The 24,141-nt window shown below is 41.7% G+C and overlaps 1 protein-coding gene across 1 annotated transcript in view; it reads left to right on the top strand.

The window, feature by feature from the left end:
• Positions 1-4,954: 4,954 nt before the first annotated feature.
• Positions 4,955-24,141, top strand: part of LOC112868851 (sulfotransferase 1C1-like) — a 42,276-nt gene continuing 23,089 nt past the window's right edge. Inside the window, exons 1-3 of the mRNA XM_025931831.2 lie at positions 4,955-5,164; positions 20,069-20,253; positions 22,466-22,594. Coding sequence (XP_025787616.2) covers positions 20,082-20,253; positions 22,466-22,594 — 301 coding nt within the window. The 5' untranslated portion in view covers positions 4,955-5,164; positions 20,069-20,081. The remainder of the gene's footprint in view (positions 5,165-20,068; positions 20,254-22,465; positions 22,595-24,141) is intronic.

Consider the following 24,141-nt stretch of genomic DNA (forward strand, 5'->3'; position numbering starts at 1 on the left):
TATGTGAGACAGGAAGTTTGGTATTATAATGGTTGATACAGGCTGTGTACCAAGCCAGAGGAGGTATTTCAAAAACATAATATGGGTTGGCAAATGTTATATTAACAAGCTTAGTGGAAATTATGAAAACATAGGGATGAGATATACAGATCATGACGCTGTCTGAGACATTCTGTGTGAAATTCATATAATAGGTACTGTTATTATTAGCATAATGCCTATGGGAGAGATTGTATTAAAAAAGCGGGGGGGGAGGCTAAGACACCATAAGTTGTCTTATGCATTGGGCTATGTGAAACTTTGTTTTCAATTCTTAATATTGGCCTTAAAGTCTGCCATCAGTCCAAAGGCTGGAAGATTTGCTAGGTTCTGAAAACCTAATAGGTTTGCCTGCTGAGGTTAAGTGTCCTTTAGGACCCCAGTTAATGAGAGTAAGATTTTGAAAAAATTCCTTTTTATTGGCAAGGGAGGTCTGGCAGGGGCTGCCAGATAAGTGAAGAACTACTAGGGGACCATATCTTGTTTATCTGGCAATGATCAATGGGGGGTGGGCAGGTGGATAAGAATCATTGGTGGAGGTGTATGTAGCAAAAGAAGCTACTGAAATGAATGTCAAATTTGTTTTATAGTTTTTGTTTAGGCATGTAGTGAAGATATATCTGTGCTGTGATTTTTAAACATTCAGAAGTGTTCATAGTGGTTACACAAATAGGAGGGAAAGGTGACACAAAAGGAACAGAAGTATTCAGCTTTAAGCAATCTCTCCATTCAGTGAGAGGGCCTTTTGGTGGAAGCCAGATGTCTCCAGTCCAAAAAGAATCATTAATGGTTAGTGGTGGGACGCAGAGCCACAACTAACCAGTAATGTAACCAACTTAAAGAAAGGGGGGGGGGTCTATGATATTAGCCCAATGAAATGATGAAAAAGCAATAGAGGTCTGGATAAAGAGAAACATTAAGAAAAACATTACCTTAGCCAAGTTTTGAGAAACCACAGCTAAATATGCTAAAAACCTGTTTTCTGGGGTTGGTGGTGCTTCAACATGGTGCATGACTTCAGTGGCATTTTGATCAAGCTTCTTAAGTTGTCCCCAGGTGACATCATTTGCCTTGGTCGTTCGAAGGCATGGTCTCCTCTATTGTCCTTGTAAGGATAAATTAGCCATTGGAGAAAGAGAGGTGAAGGGCTGATCCTTCCAACTCATGATATGGTTATAATCAGATGGGCAGGCACCCTGTGTGGTCCTGATGGGAGAAGAACATGTGCATATTGCCTTTCCCGTGTTATCAGTTCATAAGGTTCTTTCCAAGAATTATTGCCTTGTATGTCTTTGAGTAAAACCTTGGTTCATGGAGTCGAGCCAGGAGATGGTCTAAAATGCTGTTTGGCAGCTGTGAGTCCTTGGAAAACACAATTCTAAAAAATTAGAGTGTATAAGGCTTTACGTAGTGAATTCCAAGGGGAGGAATTATGTGGGTTTCCCCTTTTTTGTTTATGAAGCATTTCTTTTAAACTGGCATGTGTACATTCTATAATAGCTTGTCCAGTAAGGTCATTTAGTTGTTAGCAAAATTTAGCTCCTTCAACACTGAGAAGTTTTAAATAAGTCATCAAAGACCTGAAAAACACAAAACATAAGCTTTGGCTTTCCTGGCAGACAAAAAAAGGAAAAAAGAAAACACCTTGTTTACATTTTCTTATTAAGAGCAGATCACAGTCCAAGAAAACTTTGTAATTTGAATAGAGGGGAAAACAGAATTCCAATTTTATACCAGTGTACTTTTAAAATTCATTCATTCCAACCTTGGTCCATCCTGACCACACATAAAATTTATTTTCAAAGATTTCCTTTCATGAACCTTCTATAACTTTCCTTGCATTCAGATTTTGCCCCATGTCATTTCTCTCCAAACAACCAGTCTCATTTAGGACAAAATTACATTCTTTTACCTTTAGTAAAAAATGTATTTCATTCCTTATATCTTTCTTACATACCTCCTACTTTCCTACATATAGAGTTGCTTTCCTTATTTCCATCAGTCTTAAGTACACTTAGCAGAATTTTAACTCTTAGAGACCTTAGCCTCCAATGAAAACTTAGTAACCAATTGAGGACCCTTACAACAGTTTTTAGATGGTAAATTTATCAAGTAAGCACAAAGAAGGTTTTCCATAGTAAAATCTTAAAAAAGCATGAAGCATGTTTACCAGACCCAAATAGACTTGGTTGTTCTGCAATAAGCACAAACCTACATCTACTAATCAGTGCCTTAGCTTTTTATCTTATTAGATATCCAAAGAATTCAATCCCATTTATGGTGCAAATAAAACTTTAAAGTTTCAGGTTACCAAAGACTTTGAAAGCTATCTCAATTACCCATGAAAAATTTGAGACAGAATTAACTATTATTCTAAGTCATCCTTTTGCTAACAAATTACAACAGAGTTAACATGAGATTATTTGGCCTTTAGCAAACCAAGATAGAATAAAAAGTTTTTTATTTAATGCTGATAAACAGGTCTGTATCAAACCAACAAACTTAGATTAGCTTAAACATCCAATACATTCTGTATCCACTAAAAAGTTAATTTGTTAGGGGCACCTGGGTGGCTCAGTTGGTTAAGCATCTGACTTCAGCCTAGGTCATGATCTCATCAGTCCCAAGTTTGAGCCCTGTGTTGGGCTATGTGCTGACAGCTCAGAGCCTGAAGCCTGCTTCAGATTATGTGCCTCTCTCTCTTTGCTCTTCCCCCACTCACACTCTGTCTCTTTCTCTCAAAAATAAAATAACACATTAAAAGATAATTTGTTGTTCCCATTGTAAGTTTTTACCTGGGACACCAGTGGGGGAATCTGAAGTAGGTGGTCCAAGGGGGTGCTCTTTGCTTCATGACATTGAGGATAGGAGGAGGAACATATGGTGCCTGAGGCACTGAGGAGCCAGTATGCAGGGAGCACCCCAGGTGGTACAGAAACAGGAGGAGGGGGAGGGGAAGGCAGAAGATGTGAGGTGCTAATAGAAGGCAGAGAAAGAGGACTCCTGGTTCTAAACCTTGTAAGCTCAGACAGAGGAGCAGGCACCAGGTTTTTGTTTTGTTTGTTTTCCACCAACTAGTGGAATTAGGCAGTCCATGTCAGGCTAGAGAAGACAGGGAATTTCCTGAAACAAAGGGAGTTTCAGCAGCTGCTTGGGAATATTCTTTAAAGTTGCCATCCTGAGGTAGACTAACCACAGTTGGCTCCAATTATCATAGCCATTAACCTGGGAAATGAATGAGGGACAGGCCCTCACCTTTATTAAAAACAGTAGGAGAAAGTCAGCATCCCCTTCATTATGGATGGCCTGTGTTTCCTCCAGCAACTGGGTTCTATTAGGAGGTGGCATATTTAGATAATTATTATCCAATATATCAGGAGGGCGTTTACTGGCCTTGTTCCTAACCAAACACACTCTGCAAGAGGCCCATGGGTCCAGGTCCTGATTTAGAGCCATGAAGGCCTAGACCTAGGGTACCTCTGTCCATTTGCCCTGTTTAATAAGGTCATGTAGTGTTACAGGAGATCATTTCCTTCCCAAATTTTTCAGTCTGAATTGTTTCCAGTGGGTTAAAAAGGCATCCCAAGGGAGAGTCCTTGGAGACTGAAGACAAGCTTCCATATTCCTCCTCGAGAGAGGCCTTGCTGAGAAGGCCAAGAAGAAACTGCCATTTCAACCCATGGAAAACACTGGAAAAGCTTTGCAAGGGGGAATTACCCAATTTTGTAATGTAGGTAGTTGGTAGGGAACATTGATAGAAAACAATAAAGACAGAAATCCATCATGATCTAAGTGACATTCCAACACATATAGAAAAGTGAGGTGAGAGCCCCTTGGATATACATTAACTAGGTAAGGAAAGCATGGTCTGCTGTTTTCAGCAAGGCCAGAAAGCAGTGTTCTGCTTTGCAATGTGTTCCCTATGGTTTCCTAACCCAGGACATAGCTATTTGATTCCCCAAAATTCCTTATCTGTAATATAGGAAAAAAATGATACTATCTCTCTGGCATGGTTATGGTAAGAGCTTTAAAATTATAGTAACACAAGTAAAGCACTTAGAAATTGAGCCCAATATATTTGAGCCTTTAATAAGTGTTAGCTGCTTATTGTTTGACTTAATTCATTTGGGGGCCCATGGTTTTCCTTGCATGGCAATTTCCATAAGAGGGCAAATATTAACATGTAAGCCTTGAAAATATCAGAGAAAGAAAAAATGCAGTTTAAACTGTGAGTAGCAGTGCTCGCTTCGGCAGCACATATACTAAACTGTGAGTAGCATAAACTCATAAGCAAATGTAGCTATCACTTTGTGAAATAAATTAAAACAAACAGATTTTGAAAATGTGCAAGATAACCATGTGTAAGGACATTTTATGATAATAGAATTGTGTAAGGCACCCAGGTAGTTCAATTAAACAAACAAAACAAAACAAAAAATGTTTACTTTGCAATTACCAATAAATGGAATCCTAAACAAATTTTAAAGATCCATTGCATTTTTAACCTTTGACTTATATTCTATCAGAGCATTATGAACAACATAAACCAGGAATGGCAAAAGGTTTCATCTTTTAGCCAACTATTATCAATTGGAACTCTTTGAAAAATGTTAAGAAGGATTCTGAGAACACATTTCGGTTCATTGGAAAGAGTTTCCTGATCAATTATTAGCACACACTACAGATATACAGGGAAAGTGATGCTGCACATGCCATAGAATTACTCTTCCTTGTAATTCCAAATTTGTAATTCCAAAATAGTTTACCAGTGCCAGAAAATAGACAGCCATATAGCAAACAGTTTGGAACCAAAGGTCTGTCTGTGTTGTCAGTGAGATCTGCTGGAGATAATGACCAGGGCTTTCATTGGCTACTTCTTTCACCTCCTCTTTCCATTGTTAAGCACTTAGATGTAGGCTGATGCTCGACTTACCTTAGCGGGTCCTATATCAAGGGAACCGAGGGACAGGATCAGTGTACATCCTGTCCTTGTTTGTGGCACACATCTGAGGCTTCATAATCACAAAGAATCCTGCAAGAAAAGCCTAAAATAAGCAGAGTCATCGAGTGTCAACAAATAGAAAGCAACGATCAAGGTCTCATAAAACCACTTGCCTGGAATCTTGTGAGTATTACCCAAAAGTCCTTATATGGAATCACCAGATTAGTTTCCTTCAAGGAGAATATAAAGCAAGGTCAGGAAGATGGAATGAAAGCCGATTACTTTCTACAGCTCATAAAGGAGAAATCTGTTTTTCAAAGATCTGAAGGAGAAAAAAAGATACTTTTCTGCCCCTAGTCCCAAATTTCCCAAGGCCTCTGTCCATTGGTCCTGTGGTGGCCTTACTGGATTAAAAGTATAACTCTTTCCTCAAAATTAACTTAAATTCTCTCTGAGCACACTATTGTCAGGTCTTTCCCCTCCCTGCAGGTGGGAGATACTGGTGGTCTACCTCCACAGAGTAAGGCTCCCAATCTGTGTCTGTCAAATAATGGAGACCATCCTAAAACAGGGTTCAGACGAACCAAGACACTTAGGTCTCAGGTTCTCTGCCAAGGGTGTCATGACTGAGCCAGAATTCCCTGCCTGTTCAATGGACGTTGTTTTGAAAAAGTTGAAGGGCACAGTGGCAGCAGATTCAGGAGCCCAGGCAAGCAGCCTACAGGGATGACCATAGGCCTTCTTTGCCTTTCTGTGGCTACAGAAAGAATTCTCTCCTCCTAACTTACTATCTTCAGAAAAGGTTCAGGCTAGGCAACATTTAGTTCTGGGAGTGGAAGGACAATGTGCAGGCTCTCTGGAGCCTCAGGCCAGGGAGCTGTGACATTGAGTTGTGACATTCCAAAGCCACAGGAGAAACAGGAGCCTGAGGTAGTGCAGGGCATCTTGCATAACCCATATCTTGCATAAGTGAGGCTCAGAGGTTCTCTGAAACCCCCACCCCTTCCCGAGTAACTCCCGTTACTGAAACCCCCACCCCTTCCCGAGATGCCAGAACTTGGGTGGTGGAGACAGTCCCTGTGTGGCCAGCATGATCAAGTGAGTGAACTGCATCAGGTCAATTCTGTGACATTCCAGAGCTGAAGTTCTCCCCTCAGGTGGGCACTAGTAGTGTTAACTACTACCCCCAGTAACCTCCTGAAAGCTGCTCTACAGGGCAGTGTGGGCTCCTAGGCCCTTCACCTTGCCTTGGAGCCCAACAAAGTTGTGTCAGAATGCAGTAAATAGGTGGATGGGGAAGCAAGATACATCCCTGGCCCAAAGGGACACATTCGCATTCCACCAAGACAGGGGACTGGAACTAGGGGCCTGCAGGGGGGCACTCATGGGCTAGTGTCCGGGGCAAGTCCTATCTCATGCATGCCTCCACTGGCTTAGCTGTGATTGAGGTTGGACCCAGAGGGCTTGAAATCAGGAGGAGACTCCCACCTTCACAGTGCACAGGAGAGCTGACCACATGCCAATTCCATTTTCCCACAACGAAATACACAGGCTGGGGCTTTGTCTGTAAGTAGTAGCAATGACGATATGCTGTTGGGGTTAAGGTCGCACAGAAGGCAAGCTGTGATTCAGGAAGAAAAAGATGTGTCTTCCTATTTGATGGGTAGATAAGCACATTTAAAGTCAGTTAATGACAATAACAAAAATCAGGATCCCACTCTGTGCCAGTTATCAGACCAGCACTGTGGAGGCCCTGAGATAAATGGAATGTGGTTCCTGAGATCAAGAAGCTGAAACTAGTTTGTTTATAGATTTCCAGGGCACCACTATTTTCCTGTGTCATGGAAATTGTTTTCACCAAACTTATTATGTTTAGATGATCTTTTAAGAAAGAATTTGGTTTTTAAATAAATGTTATTTAATTTTTCAATCAATGTAAGAAGTTTTAAAAGTTTAAAACCCAGGGGAGTCCTTTCTGCTGGTGTACAGAATAATAGTTTCTTCACTTAAGCCAAAAATAATAGATTAATGAACTGGTTCCAATAACAAAACAAACAAAATTGCTTGAAAATCCTGACAATGCAAAGAAATTCTATTACATACAACAAGCATACTTTTGGGCCAGGGATGTATCTTGCTTCCCCATCCACCTAAATGTGAAGCTGAGCATGGAGGAAGAAAAAAGGACATTTAAAGCTACCCAGGGGAAAAAAGGCTTGGTGTAGCAGGGCACCGACCACTGCTGGGTGTGGTGGGGAAAATGCCCACCTCCTCGCCTGTGAAGGTCAGAAGCGGGGACCTGAGGGAACTGAAGATAAACAGACCTGTCGTGAACTTGGATTCCTTAAAATATTCTGAAAAAAAAAGTGTTCTGAAGAAAACGTGTCTCTCTGTACCAGGAGACAGTGAGGAAGCTTGACTATGTTTTCGTGGGTTATGTATGGAAAAAAGTGTCCCCTAAAGATTTGTAAGCTTGAGTCTGTGCTACAGATCAAATTCTACAACCCACTGGGCCCAGCAACCCCAAAACAATAAATTAACATAAAAATAAGTCACAAATTAGAAATAGCTCTGGTCCACCTCACAGGGGCACATCCAAACCTCGGACAGACAAGCCTGCAACCAGACCACATAGGACTCTGACATGTGTCCCCACAGAAAACAAACTCACAACTCCAAAATTAAAACCTCATTTATAAAGAACCAGCAGAAAGGGCAAACAGCATATGAAGACTTCTTAGAACTTTTGGTAATATGACTATGAAGCCATCAATATTTTAAAGTTTATATTAGGCATAGCCAGAGACAGAATTGTATGTTTAGAGAAGCAAATACCCTGAACAAGCCGATAGTTATAGAACGTCCTTTTAAAAAACTAGACAAAATATTTTTCAAATATATCTTGTATTTGATGTGGTACTGGAACCCATGCGAGGCTGGAACCCACCAGCCTTGAGATCACAACCTGAGCCAAAATCAAGGGTCGGATGCTCAACCAACTGAACAACCCAGGTGCCCCTACATGAATTTTTGTTTAAATAGTGTGAAGAACACCTATAAACATTCTCCTAGATTCAACAAGGAATAAGATTTTGCTGCACCTATTCCCCACCCTTTCCCTCTATTTACAAATAAATGTATAATATTTTAAAGGAACATCAGAATGTAAATTGAGGTCACTGTGACACTTCACCTCCTACATACTGCAGTTGATATTTCCTAAAAGTAAGGACATTCTCTTCTCTTATTAGAACACCACTAGGCAGGCAATCTATGTTCAGACTTCCCCAACTTGCCCAATAATGTCCTGTAAAGCTGCTTTTTTTCCTGTTAAGAACTCAGTAAACATCCTTGTGTTGCCTTTTGTTATGTCTCTTTTGTCTCTTATAAATCTGGATCAGTACCCCTGGCCCAAACCATTTTGTTCTCTTTTGTTGTCTATTTCCCTGATATTGATTCTTTTGAAAAATTCAAGCCAGTTATTTCACAGAACAGTCCACATTCTGGTTGCATCCAATTAGTTCTTGATGATGAAATTCAGGTTAGACATTGTCACTAGAAAATGCCCCAGGTGATGCCTCTGATATCTGGCTGCATCGCAGCTGGCACACAATCCAGGTCATTCTGCTATCAGGAATGCTAATTTACACTTGGTGGAGGTCATCGCCCCCCCATCTCTTCATTAGAAAGTACATTTTCCCCTCTATAATCTGCTGTGAGTGGATACTTTGTGTGAATATCCTATTTCTCTCAACACTGTATCTAATGGTAGTTAGCATCCACTGGTGCTGTTTTTATATCTACCGTTCCTTTTACATTTATTAGCTGTATTCATCCACAAAGAAGACCAGCTGAAATGTTTTAAAAGCAGTCACAGAGCCCAGCAGAGCAAACAAAAATGTTGTCTGGAGGATCCTACCTTCAAAATAGAACTAAAGAAGTTCCACATATCAAGTGTTCCTGACCATAAATTGTGCTGAGAAGCCAGAGCAAATGTGCTGAAGTATGAATATGCAGGACTGACCTGCTGAATGAAGAGGCACGAGCTCAGGGGCAACAGGTAGCTCTCTCAACATCTGACCTCCCAGTCTGGGGCCATGAAAACCCTGGAGTCATTTTGATTGAAGATGCAATTTCAGTATACCCACATAAACGAAGCACAGCCACAAGATTTATTATTTAGACATCCCAGAAGGGAGGTGATGCAATGAGCCCAGGGAAGGGCTGTCTTCAGTCCTAGGTCACCAGCAAGCAGGAGATCAAGAGCGGGGTAGCAAGCATCTCTTACAAGGTGATCAGGATGGTCGTCACTGACTTTTTGCGGGCCTAACCCTAAGTGGTTATTTTAGAAGGTGCCCTGGTAAAAGTCAAGCAGGAACTTATGGTGGGCATCCTAAAATGAATTTCAGACCCTGGGTGTGAGCAAGTTGTCATACCGTGAAATCCCTGGGCAGCAACTCAAAATAGCTGTTTTCACATCACAAGTGACCCCTCAATGCCTAGACTTTAGTCTTTAGGGAAACTCATGGGCACTGTCCAGACATCAGAGATAATGAAAGCTGCTGACATGGATTGGTCACCCAGCATGTGAAACATATGAGCAAAGCATAAATGCCAAACAACAATATAATTCAATGATCAACAGTTCGAAATCCTGTCAAATCTTTCCCCTCATTTGTTGCAGTCCAGCCAAGAAAATAAATCAAAGCCCTTGGATAAGATAGTTGTACCTGTTGGGCTGTCTGAACTTGTCCAGAATTATTAATACATATGCATCAGGGGGTGGCCTTTATAGGACATACACCTCCTTGCTGGGCCAATAAGTAATCTAAAGCCACATGGTTATCTAAAACCATCTGTATTAAGAAATCACTAAGAAATGCACTAACAAACAAGACTATTAGAGGGCTTAACAGGGAGATTATGGAACCCTGAGCAGTGACTATGGGGAAGGGTGGTGTGGGAAGGTGACCCTGCGGCTTTGTTCTTGAAGTGGGGAGTGCTATGCCAGGTGCACCTCCAGCCAGGGAAGGGTCCTCTCAACAGAAATTAAAATCACTAACTCCTAGTAGGATGCATGATATGGACCAATCTAACAGGTGTGATGACAGCAAGCAATTGAGTGATGTGTTAAAAGGGCCCCACAAAGTGGTAACACTGGACACATACCTTGGCTTCCCAAAGCTTAAAGGCACAGCAGAGAGCAGCCTGCCTCACAGTCAAGTAGCAAGCAAGGGGGCCTGGGATAAACATAGCTAATTATGTCAAATGGGGATCAACAGCAGGGGATTCTGATAAATAAATTCTGTTCAGTTCACAACCAAGTCCCGAGGAGTATTCACCATCATCAACTGCCATGTGTTCCTGGATGTCATCTCTGCTACAGGAGGTCACAGAGATAGCATTCAGGATGAGGCTGTGTCCTGGGGTGTCATGGGCTAGGGTTCTATCATGTCCAGAATCCTCAAGTCCCATACTGTTGGTATGGTCATGTCTCAGATTTCATGCCATTGTGGACATGGGCATTGCCATCTCCAGCATAGCCACAGTCAAAGGGAGCCATGCTATAGTAGAGTGGCTCTCCCAGGGAGCCACTTAGGAGGGGGACTGAGGGGCCAAGAGGTCTAACAGGGTCTCATGGATTTAAAACGCCCTGATTAAGGTTTGCTTGCCCTGCCAGGAGAATTTATCACAAATTCTCAATAAATTTTGGGGGTCCTCAGAGATGCACCTCACAAATGATTGGGTGGTGCTCTCCTCCAAGGCATGAGCCTCCATCATTGAACAGAACAGCTGGAGGCACACGTATAGCCGTGGTTTTAAGAAAATTTAGTGATATGCGCTTGGCAGTTTGATGTTTGGCCTTGTCTTGCCAGAGATTGGTGTGAACTGCATACACCTATAAGCCAATTAGCATTGAAATTAGGGCAGTGTAATGGCCTGTTCCCAGAGGTGAGGATGCTGGTGATCATTTGGGCAGGGCTGGTGGCCTTTAAGCATTTGTGCCATTGGTCCCATTTAAGAGAGAGGGCTTGAATTGCCGGCTAGTATCCACATGTGGCATCCTTTCAGGTGTAGCCCCTCCAGAACTGACTTCCAACACTAGCCTTTCCCTGACTCTGGGTGCAATTGCAGGCGAGTGGCCAGGCAGTTTCAGCAACTCTCTAGTGTTGCCTCTCTGGGATCCAGGCGAAGCCCCATGACCCAGATGGCATGGCACACGAGGCACAGAGTAAGACCAGCAGCAGCAAACATCTGTATGCTATAATTTCATGCCTGTGCACTGACTGCTCCTCGTAGTGATTTACTATGGGACCATTGTGGGTCAGCTGCTTGCTGGTAACCTCCTCCAAAGTGGGATAGGACAAAGTGTTGTGACTGTCACAACACACCATCATCTAACATTTCTGGTGTCAGGCATCCTGAGCTCCTTATCGGCTTTTAGGGTCTCACTTCTTGTGGGGAGGTGTGGTTAGGAAAAATGAGCTATCCACTGAAGCCACTAAACTTCAGAATTTCAGCTGGAATTTGCATATCAAGTGGGTAAGTGTGGCCCAGCAGCAGTAGAGGGGGTCTTTGTTTTTCTAATGGGCCAGGACTACCTACAACCAGGGGATCATCACTAACCACCTGTCCCCCATTGGGTCACCGGTGAATATTGGAAAGCAAGATGGTTGACATTTGAAATCGGGAAGGGGACTCAAAAATGTCAGAAAACATGTAAATAATATCTCCCATAAGGTGAAGGCATTAGATTCGTGTGATAAGAATCAGTCAGCAGGGCCAGACAAGCCCATTGGTGTGAGGAGAGTGGTGGCCATATGGCCAAGAGTTTAAAGTGTCCCTGCAGCAATGAAGTTCATTTAGGAGTCTGTGTGTTGCCCTGTCACTTAAGGAGCAAAGACTTTAAAAGATCACTGTGACATTCAATAATGCCAGAGGACTGTGGTGGTATGGGATGTGAAATTTCCATTGGATGTCCTGCAGGAGGGCCCAGGGCAGTAAAATGAGATCCTTGAACTGAGTCAGTGGTATCAAGAGGGCTGAATGGGGGCAGGACATACTTAGAAAAGAAATATTATCTGCTCTATGAAAATGTTCCTTGTGGGTGTAGCAAGCAGTAGGCTGGTAAAAGTATCCACACAGGTAATAGTGAAGTGGGTAGTGCCCACTAACAGAGGAAGTGGTCCTATGAAATCAAACTGCCAGTGGCTGAAAAGGCAGTCCCCTCCCTGAACTGAAGCATGACCTGAAAATGTCCAGTGTTTGGCTTGAGAGTATAGTTTGCAATTCAGAACAATGCATTTTGCAAGGGCTGTCAACTGCCCTACAGTGGGTCCAGACCAGTGTGGCAGCAGCTCCCCCACGACCTGAAGAGACACGGGAAGAGTAAGTAGTGAGGGAGAGGTAACTAAGAAAGGCCAAAATGGTGGAGGTGAGACCTAGAGAATGACGGGGGCGTGGGGGTGGGAGCTTTGGTTTTATGATGGAAAGTGGAGCCTGTAGAGTTGTTGGTAGAGTCAAAAGTTGAAAGCCCCAAATGGTTGGTGACCTGTATTAGGGGAGAGGCATCCACCTTGTGGTTAAGTACAGCCTCTGGTATGGTCATTTGTATGTGCTGAAATGGTAGTAATCTTAACTGTGACTGGTTCAGAAAATGGAAATAAGTCCAGTATGGGTACAGCACAGGCATGGTGGAGAGGAAGATGATAGTAGATGAAAAGGGATTTCCATCAGGGACCAGATTCTCTCTTCCTTGAAGCTGTCTTTGGAATCACTGGTAGAATCATATTTCTCTACATTTGGAAAAAATGCCATTTTTTAAATATCTCATACTTCTACCCAAACCTAGAACAATTTCTAAAAGAACACAGGCAAAACATACATCCCATTTAGGAAGAAGAGGTAGCACCAACAGGTATGGTGGGCAACACCTGCCAAAGTTGGCTTCACTGGCCTGTCAGGATTTTCTACCATTAGAGTCACTTCTTAAAGTTATGACTATGTCTCCATGGCCCTATTAAAGCCATCCTGCCAGACTGGTAACCTGTTAATTTTGTTTTTAAATAGCATCTACGAATCTACAAATGCTAAAGAAAATATGTGTAGTGGCTCTGGGTGTGCATGAAACAGACTACATATCTCTGAAGCATCAAGTTTACTTGAACATTCCGGGTGGAGACAATGTTATATGAAACATTAATAGATATATCACAAGGAAGAATGGAAAACTCATTTTAATTTTTTATAAGAATTTATTTTCTTTTTTTTTTTTAAATTTTTTTTCAACGTTTTTTATTTATTTTTGGGACAGAGAGAGACAGAGCATGAACGGGGGAGGGGCAGAGAGAGAGGGAGACACAGAATCGGAAACAGGCTCCAGGCTCTGAGCCATCAGCCCAGAGCCCGACGCGGGCTCGAACTCCCGGACCGCGAGATCGTGACCTGGCTGAAGTCGGACGCTTAACCGACTGAGCCACCCAGGTGCCCCAAGAATTTATTTTCTAAAGTGATTTTACGTTCACAGAAAAATCGAGAGGATGGTATAGAGATTCTTCGTATATCCCCTCCCAATGTATTCCTAGCTTCCCCATCATGGATATTTCCCACCAAAGACTGAATTCCAGTTCAAGATTACGATGTAGGAAGATCCTGAACTCAACCTCCTCTCACAAACTCATTAAGTCTATAGCCACATATGGAACAATTTCCTGAATAAAAAACCTAAAGGCTGACTGAGCAACAGCTATGGATTGGGCAAATGGGAAGACCACACTGAAGTAGGTAGAGAGACTGGGACAAAATCTCACCAAAAATCCTACCTTTGGTGCTGCAACTCACAGCTGGGAGGAAAATCAAAACCCACAGTTTCTCCCTGAAGAGCCCACATCGAGCACCCCAACTTTTAAGGCATACACCTGAGAAATGGGTCTCTAAAACATCTAACTTTGAAAACCAAGGAAGCTCATGTCCCAAGACCCATAAGACTATATATAGCAAACTGAGAAACAGCTCTTAAGGGGCTCATGTGCTCAGACTCCCCCACCCCAGGGCTCAACACAGAGGCAGCTGACCACTCCCAGACTTAAAGTGAAGGAGGCTCACCTGTTTAATGATACCAAATGGCAAGTGATGGTGAGGATTGTGCACTGTTGATGGGAAGGTAAATTGGTGCAGCCATTATGAAAACAGTATGGAAATTTCTCACAATATTAAAAATCCACCTACTATATGATCCAACAATTCTACTTTTGTGTATTTAATGAAGAACATGAAAACACTAATTAAAAAAAAAATACATGCACCCCCATGTTCACTGCAGCATTATTTACAATAGCCAAGATATGGAAACAACTTAAGTGTTCCTCAATGAATAAATTGACAAGGGATTTGTGGTGTACATATACAATGGAATATTATTCAGCCATTAAAAAAAAGGGGGGGGTGCCTGGGCAGCTCAGTAGGTTTAACGTCTGACTTTGGCTCAGGTCAAGATCTAATGGTTCATGAGTTCGAGTCCCACATCGGGCTCACTGCTGTCAGTGTGGAGCCTGCTTCAGATCCTATGTCCCCCCTCTCTGCCCCTCCCCCTCACACACACATGTGCCCACACATATGTGTTGTCTCTCTCTTTCCCTCTGTGTCAAAAATAATAAACATTAAAAACAAAACATAAACAAAAAAAGAATAAAGGGCACCTGTCTGGCTCAGTTGGTAGAGCATGTGACTCTTGATCACGAGGTTAGGAGTTCAAGCCCCACATTGGGTGTAGAGATTACTTAAAAAAATGAAATATTGCCATTTGCAACCATATGGATGGACCTCAAAGGCATTATTCTAACTGAAATAAATCTGACAGAGAAAGACAAATACTGTATGATCTCTCTTCTATGTGAAATCCAGAAGAAAATATACATGTATTTTTTAAAGTAAGCTCATAGGTACAGAAAACAGATTGGTGGTTGTCAGAGGTGAGGAGAGGTGAGGAGAAAGTGTTATGAGAAATGAATGAACTGTTTTGGTTACATAAAATAAATTTTTAAAAAATATCCTCCCCCCAAAAAGAAATAAAATAAAACAGCTATTTTAAAAATACTCCATATCTTCAAAAAGGTAGAGGAAAGTGTGATCATGGTGGCAGAGATATGTAAGATATATAAAAGACCCAATTAAACTTTCAGAGATGAAAAAAAGAAACAACATCAAATATGGACAACACTATGAACAGGATAAGCAACAGACTGGACAGTGCTAAAGAAAAGATTAGTAAACTTGGAGGTGTAACAAAATAGAAATTATTCAGAATGAAACACAGAAGATTAGGGAAAAAATAGAATGAAGCATCATTAAACTATGGGTCATTGTGGGGGTGCCTGAGTGGCTCAGTCGGTTAAGCATATGACTTCGGCTCAGGTCATGATCTCACAGCTCATGAGTTCAAGCCCTGCATCAGACTCTGTGCTGACAGCACAGAGCCTGGAGCCTTTTTCAGATTCTGTGTCTCCCTACCTCTCTGCCCTTCCCCCACTCACACTCTGTCTCTCCTTCAAAAATAAATAAACATTTAAAAATAAAAATTAAAAAACTGTGGGACATTGTGCAGTCTAACAAATGTGTAGTGTGAGTCTCAAAATGGGAGGAGAAAGATGAGGAATGGAATAAACTTGAAGTAATGACCAAAATTTTCATAATTGGATGAAAAGTATAAACTCACAGATCCAAGAAGCCCAAATAAATCTCAAGCAAAAGAAACATGAGATAAAACACATGAATGCACAATAAAATGAAATTGTTGAGGGCCAGAAACAAAAAGAACATATTAAGAGCCATCCAAGAAACAAGATGCAGTACAGAGAAACAGAGATGAGCCAGAGTACATGAAACAACATCCTGAAAGTACTGAAAGACAAAAACATGCACCTACAATTCCAGACCCAGCAAAAAGCTTCCAAAAATGAAGTCAAAATAAAAACACTTGTTGACATAGAAAAGCTGAGAGAATTACCAGCAGACCAGTCGAAGAAATGGAGAAACAGAAAAGGAAGTTCTTCTGGTAAACGATAACCGGTCAGAAATGTAGGTCTATACAAAGAATGAGGAGCACTAGAAATGGTAAATATGTGGGTAAATATAAAAGGCATTTCTCATAATTTAAAAAATATTTAAAATAAAGATGTCTGTTGAAAGCAAAAGATAACAACAAGGTATTGTAGAGTCTATAATGTACGTGGAGGTAAATATGAATGGCAACCAAGCACAAAGGTTGAGTGGAAACAAAAGGAAGTATGCTATTACCATCTTTATACTATATATGAATTAGTATAATGTTACATAGGGTAGAATGTGATGAATTAAAACATGTATACTGTGAACTCCAGAGCAATCATTTAAAAACAAAAACAACTATATATCACTAATAAGCAGATAAAGAAGATAAAATAAAATTATAAAAAGTATTCTAATTAATCCAAAAGAGGGTAAGACAAGAAAAACAGCAAAGAACAGATGAGACAAATAGAAAACACATAGAAAAGTGGTATATTTAAACTCAACCATATCAATAATCACAGCAAATGAAAATGATCTAAACACACAATTTAAAGGCATAAATAGTCAAAGGCAAGCATTAACCTAACACCAAAACCAGATGAAGACATTTCAATTAAAGAATAACAACTACAGTCTACACACCAATATTCCTTGCAAACATGGATTCAAAAATTCTACCAAATCCAACCCAATTGACAAAAATGGTAATATGTCATGACCAAGTAGGGTTTATCCCAAGGATGCAAAGTTGGTTTAACATTTGAAAATCAAACAATGTAGTTCACAATTTTTATAGACTTAAAAAGAAAAATTTGTGTAATGGTCTCAGTAAATGCAGAATAATAATTTGACAAAATTCTATATCCATTTATGCTAAAACTCTCATCAAACTAGTAATAGAAGGGAACTTCATTTTACTAATAAAGGGCATTACAGAAAACCTATAGCTAATGTCATACTTGAAGATGAAAGATGGAATGCTTTACTCCCAAAATTGGGAACAAGACCAGGAAGTTTGTTTTTAACCACTTCTGTTCAACATTTTACTGGAAGTCATAGCTAATGCAATAAGGCAATGGGAAGAAAGGAAGTAATATTGTTTTTCTGAAGGAACCAATAAGTAACCTTGTAGAACTAATTAAGTGAATTTAGCAGGATTGCAGAATACAGATCAATACACAAAAATCAGTTGTATTTCTATATACCAGAAATTGAATTTTTTAAAATACCACTCATGAATAACACTAAAAAATTTTTTTGAAAAATCCTCCACCAGAGTGTCACATTTGTTACTATTGATGAACCTGCATCAGTACGTCATAATCATCCCAAATTCATAGTTTACATTAGGTTTCTCTCTTGGTGCCATCTGATCTATGGGTTTGGACAAATGTATAATGACATGTGTCCATAATTATAGTATTATACAGAGTATCTAAAGACAGTCTCTGCTGCACTTATTCTTCCCTCCCTCCCCCCAACCCCTGGCAACCACTGATCTTTTTGCTGTCTCCATGGTTTTACCTTTTCCAGAATGGCAGGTGGTTGTAATCATACAGTAATAAAGTCTTTTCAGATTGACTTCTTTCACTTAGTAGTATGCACTTAAGTTTCTGCCATGTCTTTTCATGGCTTAATAGCTCACATCTTTTTAGTTCTGAACAATATTCCACTGCAACTCATTTAATCATTAAGAGAAAAGAAAGTTCTCCAAAATTGTTTCATTTGCTTCAGTATGCTTTAGGGTACACTTCCACCTGTCTCTTCTCCTCCACCCCCAATATTCATCTCCTCTGACTTTAGGGACATTAATTCCTGGAAAAGTACTGTAATTGCTGCTTTAGAAGTGGAGAGCAGTGTCCTAAAAAGGTGGTTGTCACACTTGTTCTAGGCATCCCAGAGCCCTTTCTTCAAAACAAAATGTATCTGGAAACCCAAAATAGAAGATAGGTAAATGCAAATCTGCCCCATCCAAATGGAAGAACAAGACCCAGAGCCCATCTGCTGGAGAACCACAAGCTCCCAAGCCTCCCCTGCAGTCACAGAGGCATCCCAAGTGATCCAGAAGCATCTATTGCTGCCTGAAAATAGCTAGGAGAGAGATGGAGGAGGGACAGACCAGTTGGAATGACAGACCTGGATGTGGTGTGCCATGCCTGCATGAAGACCCCCAAGGTGGAGGACAGGTGAAGGGAAATGCCACAGTCAAACTCTGTCAAGAGCGCAATTGCATATTCTGCTTGATCGCTTTAAATTTTAGGATTGAGGGAAGAGATCTCAGGAAGCAAAAACCTCCTTGTGAATGGAGTGGTCATGATTTTATCTGACTTTCAGCTAAAGAAAATGTTAAATTAGATATGGAGTTAAGTCAGAGGCAACTTGGAGTTATAGCCTGATCCCCTCATGCTACAGATAAGAAAGCAAAACTGAGAATTAAGATTAAAACAGTAGATCACAGAATTTCAAGGGCATATGTGTAAATGTTTTCCACTTACAAAGGCTTCTTCAACCTAGTTAATAAGATTCCACTAAATATTTTAAATTACATTTATTCTTTTTAAGTTCTTTGGTTGTCTGACAATAACAAAATAGGAAGAAATCCTAATTACTTCATTAAATCTCACAAATCTAGCAAAATTAAGCTTTGAATTGACTCTTAAATTCTCTTAAACATTTCTCATAAACAAAGTAAAATTGCCTAAACTTTCAGCCTAAAATCCCAAGTCTAAACATTAAAATAATAACATATTAACTTCTTTTTTTAATTTTTTTAACATTTTATTTATTTGTGAGAGAGAGAAAGAGTGCAAGCAGAGAGACAGGAAGACACAGAATCCAAAGCAGGCTCAAGGCTCTGAGCTGTCAGCACAGAGCCCAACACGGGGCTCGAACTCACAAACTGTGAGATCATGACCCGAGCCGAAGCTGAACACTTAACCGACTGAGCCACCCAGGCACCCCAATAACATTTTAACTTCTAATTGCAAGGCTTATCTGTTGGATATTCCAGTATGTCAAAGTTTCTTCTACATAATAAGTACTTACTAAGTGTGCCAAGATTATTCTTAAACTTAAAACTAGTAATGCTGTGGTTTGATTTAGTGTGCTACATTTCTATAATAGATGTAGGATTTCAAGAAACTGAAATAAGTTATCTGCAAAGGGAACAGCTGTGACATCCCAAGCCAGTGGGGGTTACTCCCCCAAGCAAACTGAGGTTACCTTCTCAGCTGGCAAATGTTGCTCTTCAGCCAGAGATTTGGGGCAGGGTGTGATACCTGGAGCTGTAGACCCGCAGGGAGACTTTCGTGTAATGCAGACCTGACACACTGAGATCCCTTTCTGCCCCACCCACTCTATGACTCTGGTCAGATCTAGAGCTGTCTAGGTCATACGTGATTTCACCGACCCAATTAGCCCAAGTGCTGATTCTGTTCTTGCCCTCTCTTGTTGCTCAAACTTGACAAGGGCCTGTGAACCCAGTGGCCTTCTGCCCTGGTCCCCTCTTGTCACTCAGGCCTCAGACAAGCCATCTCTGATGAGCTCCTTGAAACCCATGCAATCTAGCTGATTTCCCAGTGTGCTTTCCTCTGAAATATGTTCCTGTCTTCACCATCCTGATGCTCTAAAACAAAGCTATTGAAAATGCTTTCTGGCTCCACCATGACTTCTCTTACTTAAGTTAACATTAAGCATAGTAATGAATGCTCACCATGTCTCTCCTTTCTTTCTTTCTTTTTTTTTACGTTTATTTTACTTTTGAGATAGAGAGAGAGAGAGTACAAGTGGGTAGGGGCAGAGAGACAGGGAGACACAGAATCTGAAGCAGGCTCCAGGCTCTGAGCTGTCAGCACAGAGCCCGATGGGGGCTCAAACTCACAGACCGAGAGGTTATGAACTGAGCCAAAGTCAGACCCTTAACTGACTGAGGCACCCAAGTGCCCTTCTTCTAACTTTCTCAGAGAATATTTTCTTGACAGGAATGACTGTTCTAAGCTGACACAAGCACACTTTTCTTTTATGCATCTGTCTCATAAGTCTATGTAGAAAGATGTCCCTGGAGGAAATGAAAGATCTTCAGCTGGTGGGAAAACACATACAACCAGAAACCAAGGAAGTGAATGGAATCCTTGTGACCAAGATGATGAGTGAAAATTGGGACAACATCTGGAATTTCCAAGCAAGACCTGATGATCTCCTCATTGCATCCTATGCCAAGGCAGGTAGGTTTGCGAAACTGGAAGTGGGGAGGCCAGCTATAGAGGAGCAGGGGCCTCCTGATTTTAAAAAATGCAGATTTTCTCCAGTCCTGGCCCCAGGAAAAATGAAACCAGACTTGTTTCTGGGCTCCAATCCCCTAGGATCCAAGGTTCTCCTGTTTTCTTAGGTCTCTGATGGAGAAAGAGATTGCCAGAATCCCAAATCTTCAAAGGACTGAATGAATTATTTAAAAGCAGAGTCTGAGAAATTGCGCAGAAGTTATCACAGTCATCTTGCCAACCCAGCCACTCCTGGTTCCCATCCACGAGGAAGTCCTGGAGTGACAGCACCCCTTGCCCATAAAAAACATCTCTTAGTGGGGGACACTGATGTGGAAATGAGGGCTTTCACCCCAATATGAAATGTTCTGATAGTACTGGGTCCAAACCCCAAGCACAGTGGGAAGAATCTGGAGGAGGGGAGATGATACTTACCAGGACCTCATAAAATGAAGAGGAGGTTTGACAAAAGTGAAAGTCTGAAAAGGCAAGGGTTCCCAGGCTTGTACAGGGTTGGGAGAATCCTAACTGGGGAAGCTCCAGGAATGATTGATGATCCCCCTGCATTACCTGTGCTTATAATGTCAAGTGACTGAGTGAGGCATGGAAGTTGAAGCTGTAGCCAGTTTGGGAAAGTCCCAGTGACCATTTGACTCACCAAGAGGGACTCTAGGTATTCATAACCAGAAAGAACTCAGAAAATAGTCTGGTCACTACAGTTCTTCAAACCTTCATTAGACTGTTCCTGTCCTCTCTGGCTGGGAATTCCCTCCTTAACCTCACTCTGTTCTCATGATTCAGCATTACTTAAACTAGAGAAGGGTCTTCCTGTCATCAGGGTTCAGTTGTTTCAAGAATCTCCTTCTCTGTCTGATTTGCACAGGACATTTCTCCTGCCCAGAACTGAATTTGAATTTGCATTGCACCTCAGAGCAGAAATGTTTTTCAGCTCACCTTTGAAATTATGCAGTCAGTCCCAAAGCCCCTCATAAGACAGTCCCCAAGTCTCCAGCCTTATTCTCTCACCTTCCCTACCACCTCCTACCCACTGTGAGCCTGCTTTTACTTCCCAGTGAGGAAATGTGACTCTTTATCCTCAGGAGGATATCCTCCCTTCCTGGGATGCCCTGGCTTCTTAATGTGAATGCACATTCAGTCCTGCTTGACTCTACACTCCAAAGCCATCTCAGCTGAGCCTTACTGACCTCTTCCACAGCAAGTTGGATCTCCTCCTCTGTAGACCAGTCCTCTAGCCCTTTGCACATCCTTTCTGGCTTTTACTATATACCGTTCATCTTCTAGTTATCTGTGTATATGTCATATGTATCAGTAAGGAGCAGGTTTTGCTAAAAGCCAGAAAGACACAAATACTTCTGATGTAAAGAGGAAAACGGGTATCTGATGGACAATGAGCACAGTCTACCTCTTTGCCTATCTATATGTCTATGTCCATTCCTCTTCTGTGTCTGTTTGGATTCAATTTGGCCAGAAGTGTCAAAAACCCAAAATAACACAAAAGAAAAAGCAGTCTGGAGAATGAGTAGTCAGTTATGAAATGGTGGCTGCCTTGATCATCAAAGACCTGGGCTTTTTCTAACTTTCTGCTGCACCATCTCCAGGTGTAGCTTTTGGTTTTATTGTCCAATCTGACTCCTGGAGCTCTAGCTATCACATGCACATTCCAAAAAGCAGCAAGAAGGTAGGAAGGGAGGAGTAAGTTCATGTCCCTTCCCTTTAAAGACAACTTCCCAAAATGACATGGCCACATCATGCAAGAAAAATATTACCTTTGAGGCAAGTAGCTATATGCCCAGCTAAAAATTAAGGATCTATTAACTTGAGAAAGAAAGGAAGAATGGATATAATCTAGGCAAAAATCAGTCACTGTCCTATCTTATCTCCTCCAAAAAGATTGTAAATGTCATAGGACAGGGAGGGTGGCTAATTCATCTCTGTATGTCCCTACATTCACTTGATTCAGTATTCATTCACTCAGACTACATTTACCAGTTGCAAAGCCCTATGCAAGGCACTGGGAATTAAAGAGAATAAGGTAAGTAAGCTGATTCTGTTTAACACTCAGCAAATGTAAATTTTACTGAATACATAAATAATCAAGGAAATGAATTGAACTGTGCAGTGAGTGGATGGAATTGACAATCAGTATTGCCTCTAGGCACCACCTGGACACAGGAGATTGTGGACATGATCCAAAATGACGGAGATGTGCAGAAGTGCCAACGGGCTAACACCTTTGACCGGCATCCTTTCATTGAGTGGACTCTACCCCCACCCTTCAACTCAGGTAAGTGCCCAAATAAGGCCTATGATGTTGTAGCTAAGACCCATGACTACTGTGTTAGGTGAGTTTGCATCTGAGAATAGAATTATTTCTACAATCAACCTTCTGGAAAATATTTCAAGGTTACTGGGGAAAACGTTACGATCAAAGTACTCACTTCAACTGGGAAATAATACTCTTAAATTCTTCTTCTAAAATATATGATTGGGGAGGAGCCAAGATGGCAGAACAGCATGGAAGTTTTATTTTGCACCTCATGTCCATGAAATACAGCCAGATCAACACTAAACCATCCTGAACACCTAGAAAACTTATTTGAGAATTAACACAACAATCTGCACAACCTGAACCAGAGAACTCAGCAGGTATATGGTGTGGAGAGGTGAACTGGGGAGAGAGAAGCCATGGAGAGCAGGGAGCTGTTTTTGCTTGAGGAGAGAGGACAGAAATGGGGGGAGAGTACAGGAAAGGCAACCCCCCAAGCAGCTGGAGAGAAAGTGGGAAAGTGGAAACAGCTGCAGGAACTGAACTAAAAAGGGAGAAAGGAGAAAGGAGAGGGTTTAAATTCCATTGAGACTCTATAAACAGGGGGAGTGCAGGGTCTGAAACTCTGCAGCTCAATACCTGGCAGTGCTTTGGTGGGAAGGGCAAATTCCCAGGAGCAGAGTGAGGTCTGGGGATCCTCAGGCCACATGAGGAAAAGTGGTTCCCCTGCTGGAAATCATTTGGTAGAGGCTGTGTGGCCACCTGGTCCCAGCAGACCCTAGAGAACAACCACATTTGCTGCTGCTGGAACAAGGTCATTAAGGGTGAAGCCTGGTGCCAGATGTGTGTTGTGACTTTCCATAATCCCTGAAATGCTGCTGCTACATGATCATGTGAACTTTTTCTGGGGAAGGCTGACACCCAGTCCCAGTCTCTGGGCACTGGCAGCAGCTCGGTCCCACAAAGCTGCCATTGCAGCAGCTCGGTCCCTCGTTCCTGGGTGCAGCCAGCACCCGGCCATTGCTTGGTGAGACCCTCCTCCAGAGGGTCAAAGCTGCAGTCCCTCAGAAGCGAGGGGTCAGGAAACACAGCCACATCTGAGATAGAACTCAGGAGAGAGGTGCCACATGGCAACCTGATGGCGTGGTCACAGACAGTGTAAAAGCAGGCAGTAGATGGAAGCCAGAGACAAAGGATGGGTGCACAATTGCTGATTGGGGAGAACAGAGTACTGATACTAGAGACTAGGTAACTGGGTGGCATCATTTTCACCCCTCCTGTGCATGCGTGTACACAACTACAAGTGCCACAACAATCTACCCCAGTAAGCTAAGCAGCACCACCTACTGGAGAATGGAGCCATTACACTAAGCCTAGCCCAATTGGGCCAATCTTGCTCTTCAGGAACACCACAACTCTCTCTGCCTGCTTAGTTTACGGACTATAAAGTGCTTCATAGTTTGACATCTAGGAGAAAATGATGTAATTTCAGTCGTATTTCAGTCGTTCACTGGTCCATCTATTCAATTTTCTTTTTTTTTCCTTTTTCCTTTCTTTTCTTTTTC

This window comes from Puma concolor, chromosome A3 (assembly GCF_028749965.1).
Source record: "Puma concolor isolate L17-30 chromosome A3, mPumCon1.1.hap2, whole genome shotgun sequence".
Classification (NCBI taxonomy): Eukaryota; Metazoa; Chordata; class Mammalia; order Carnivora; family Felidae; genus Puma; species Puma concolor.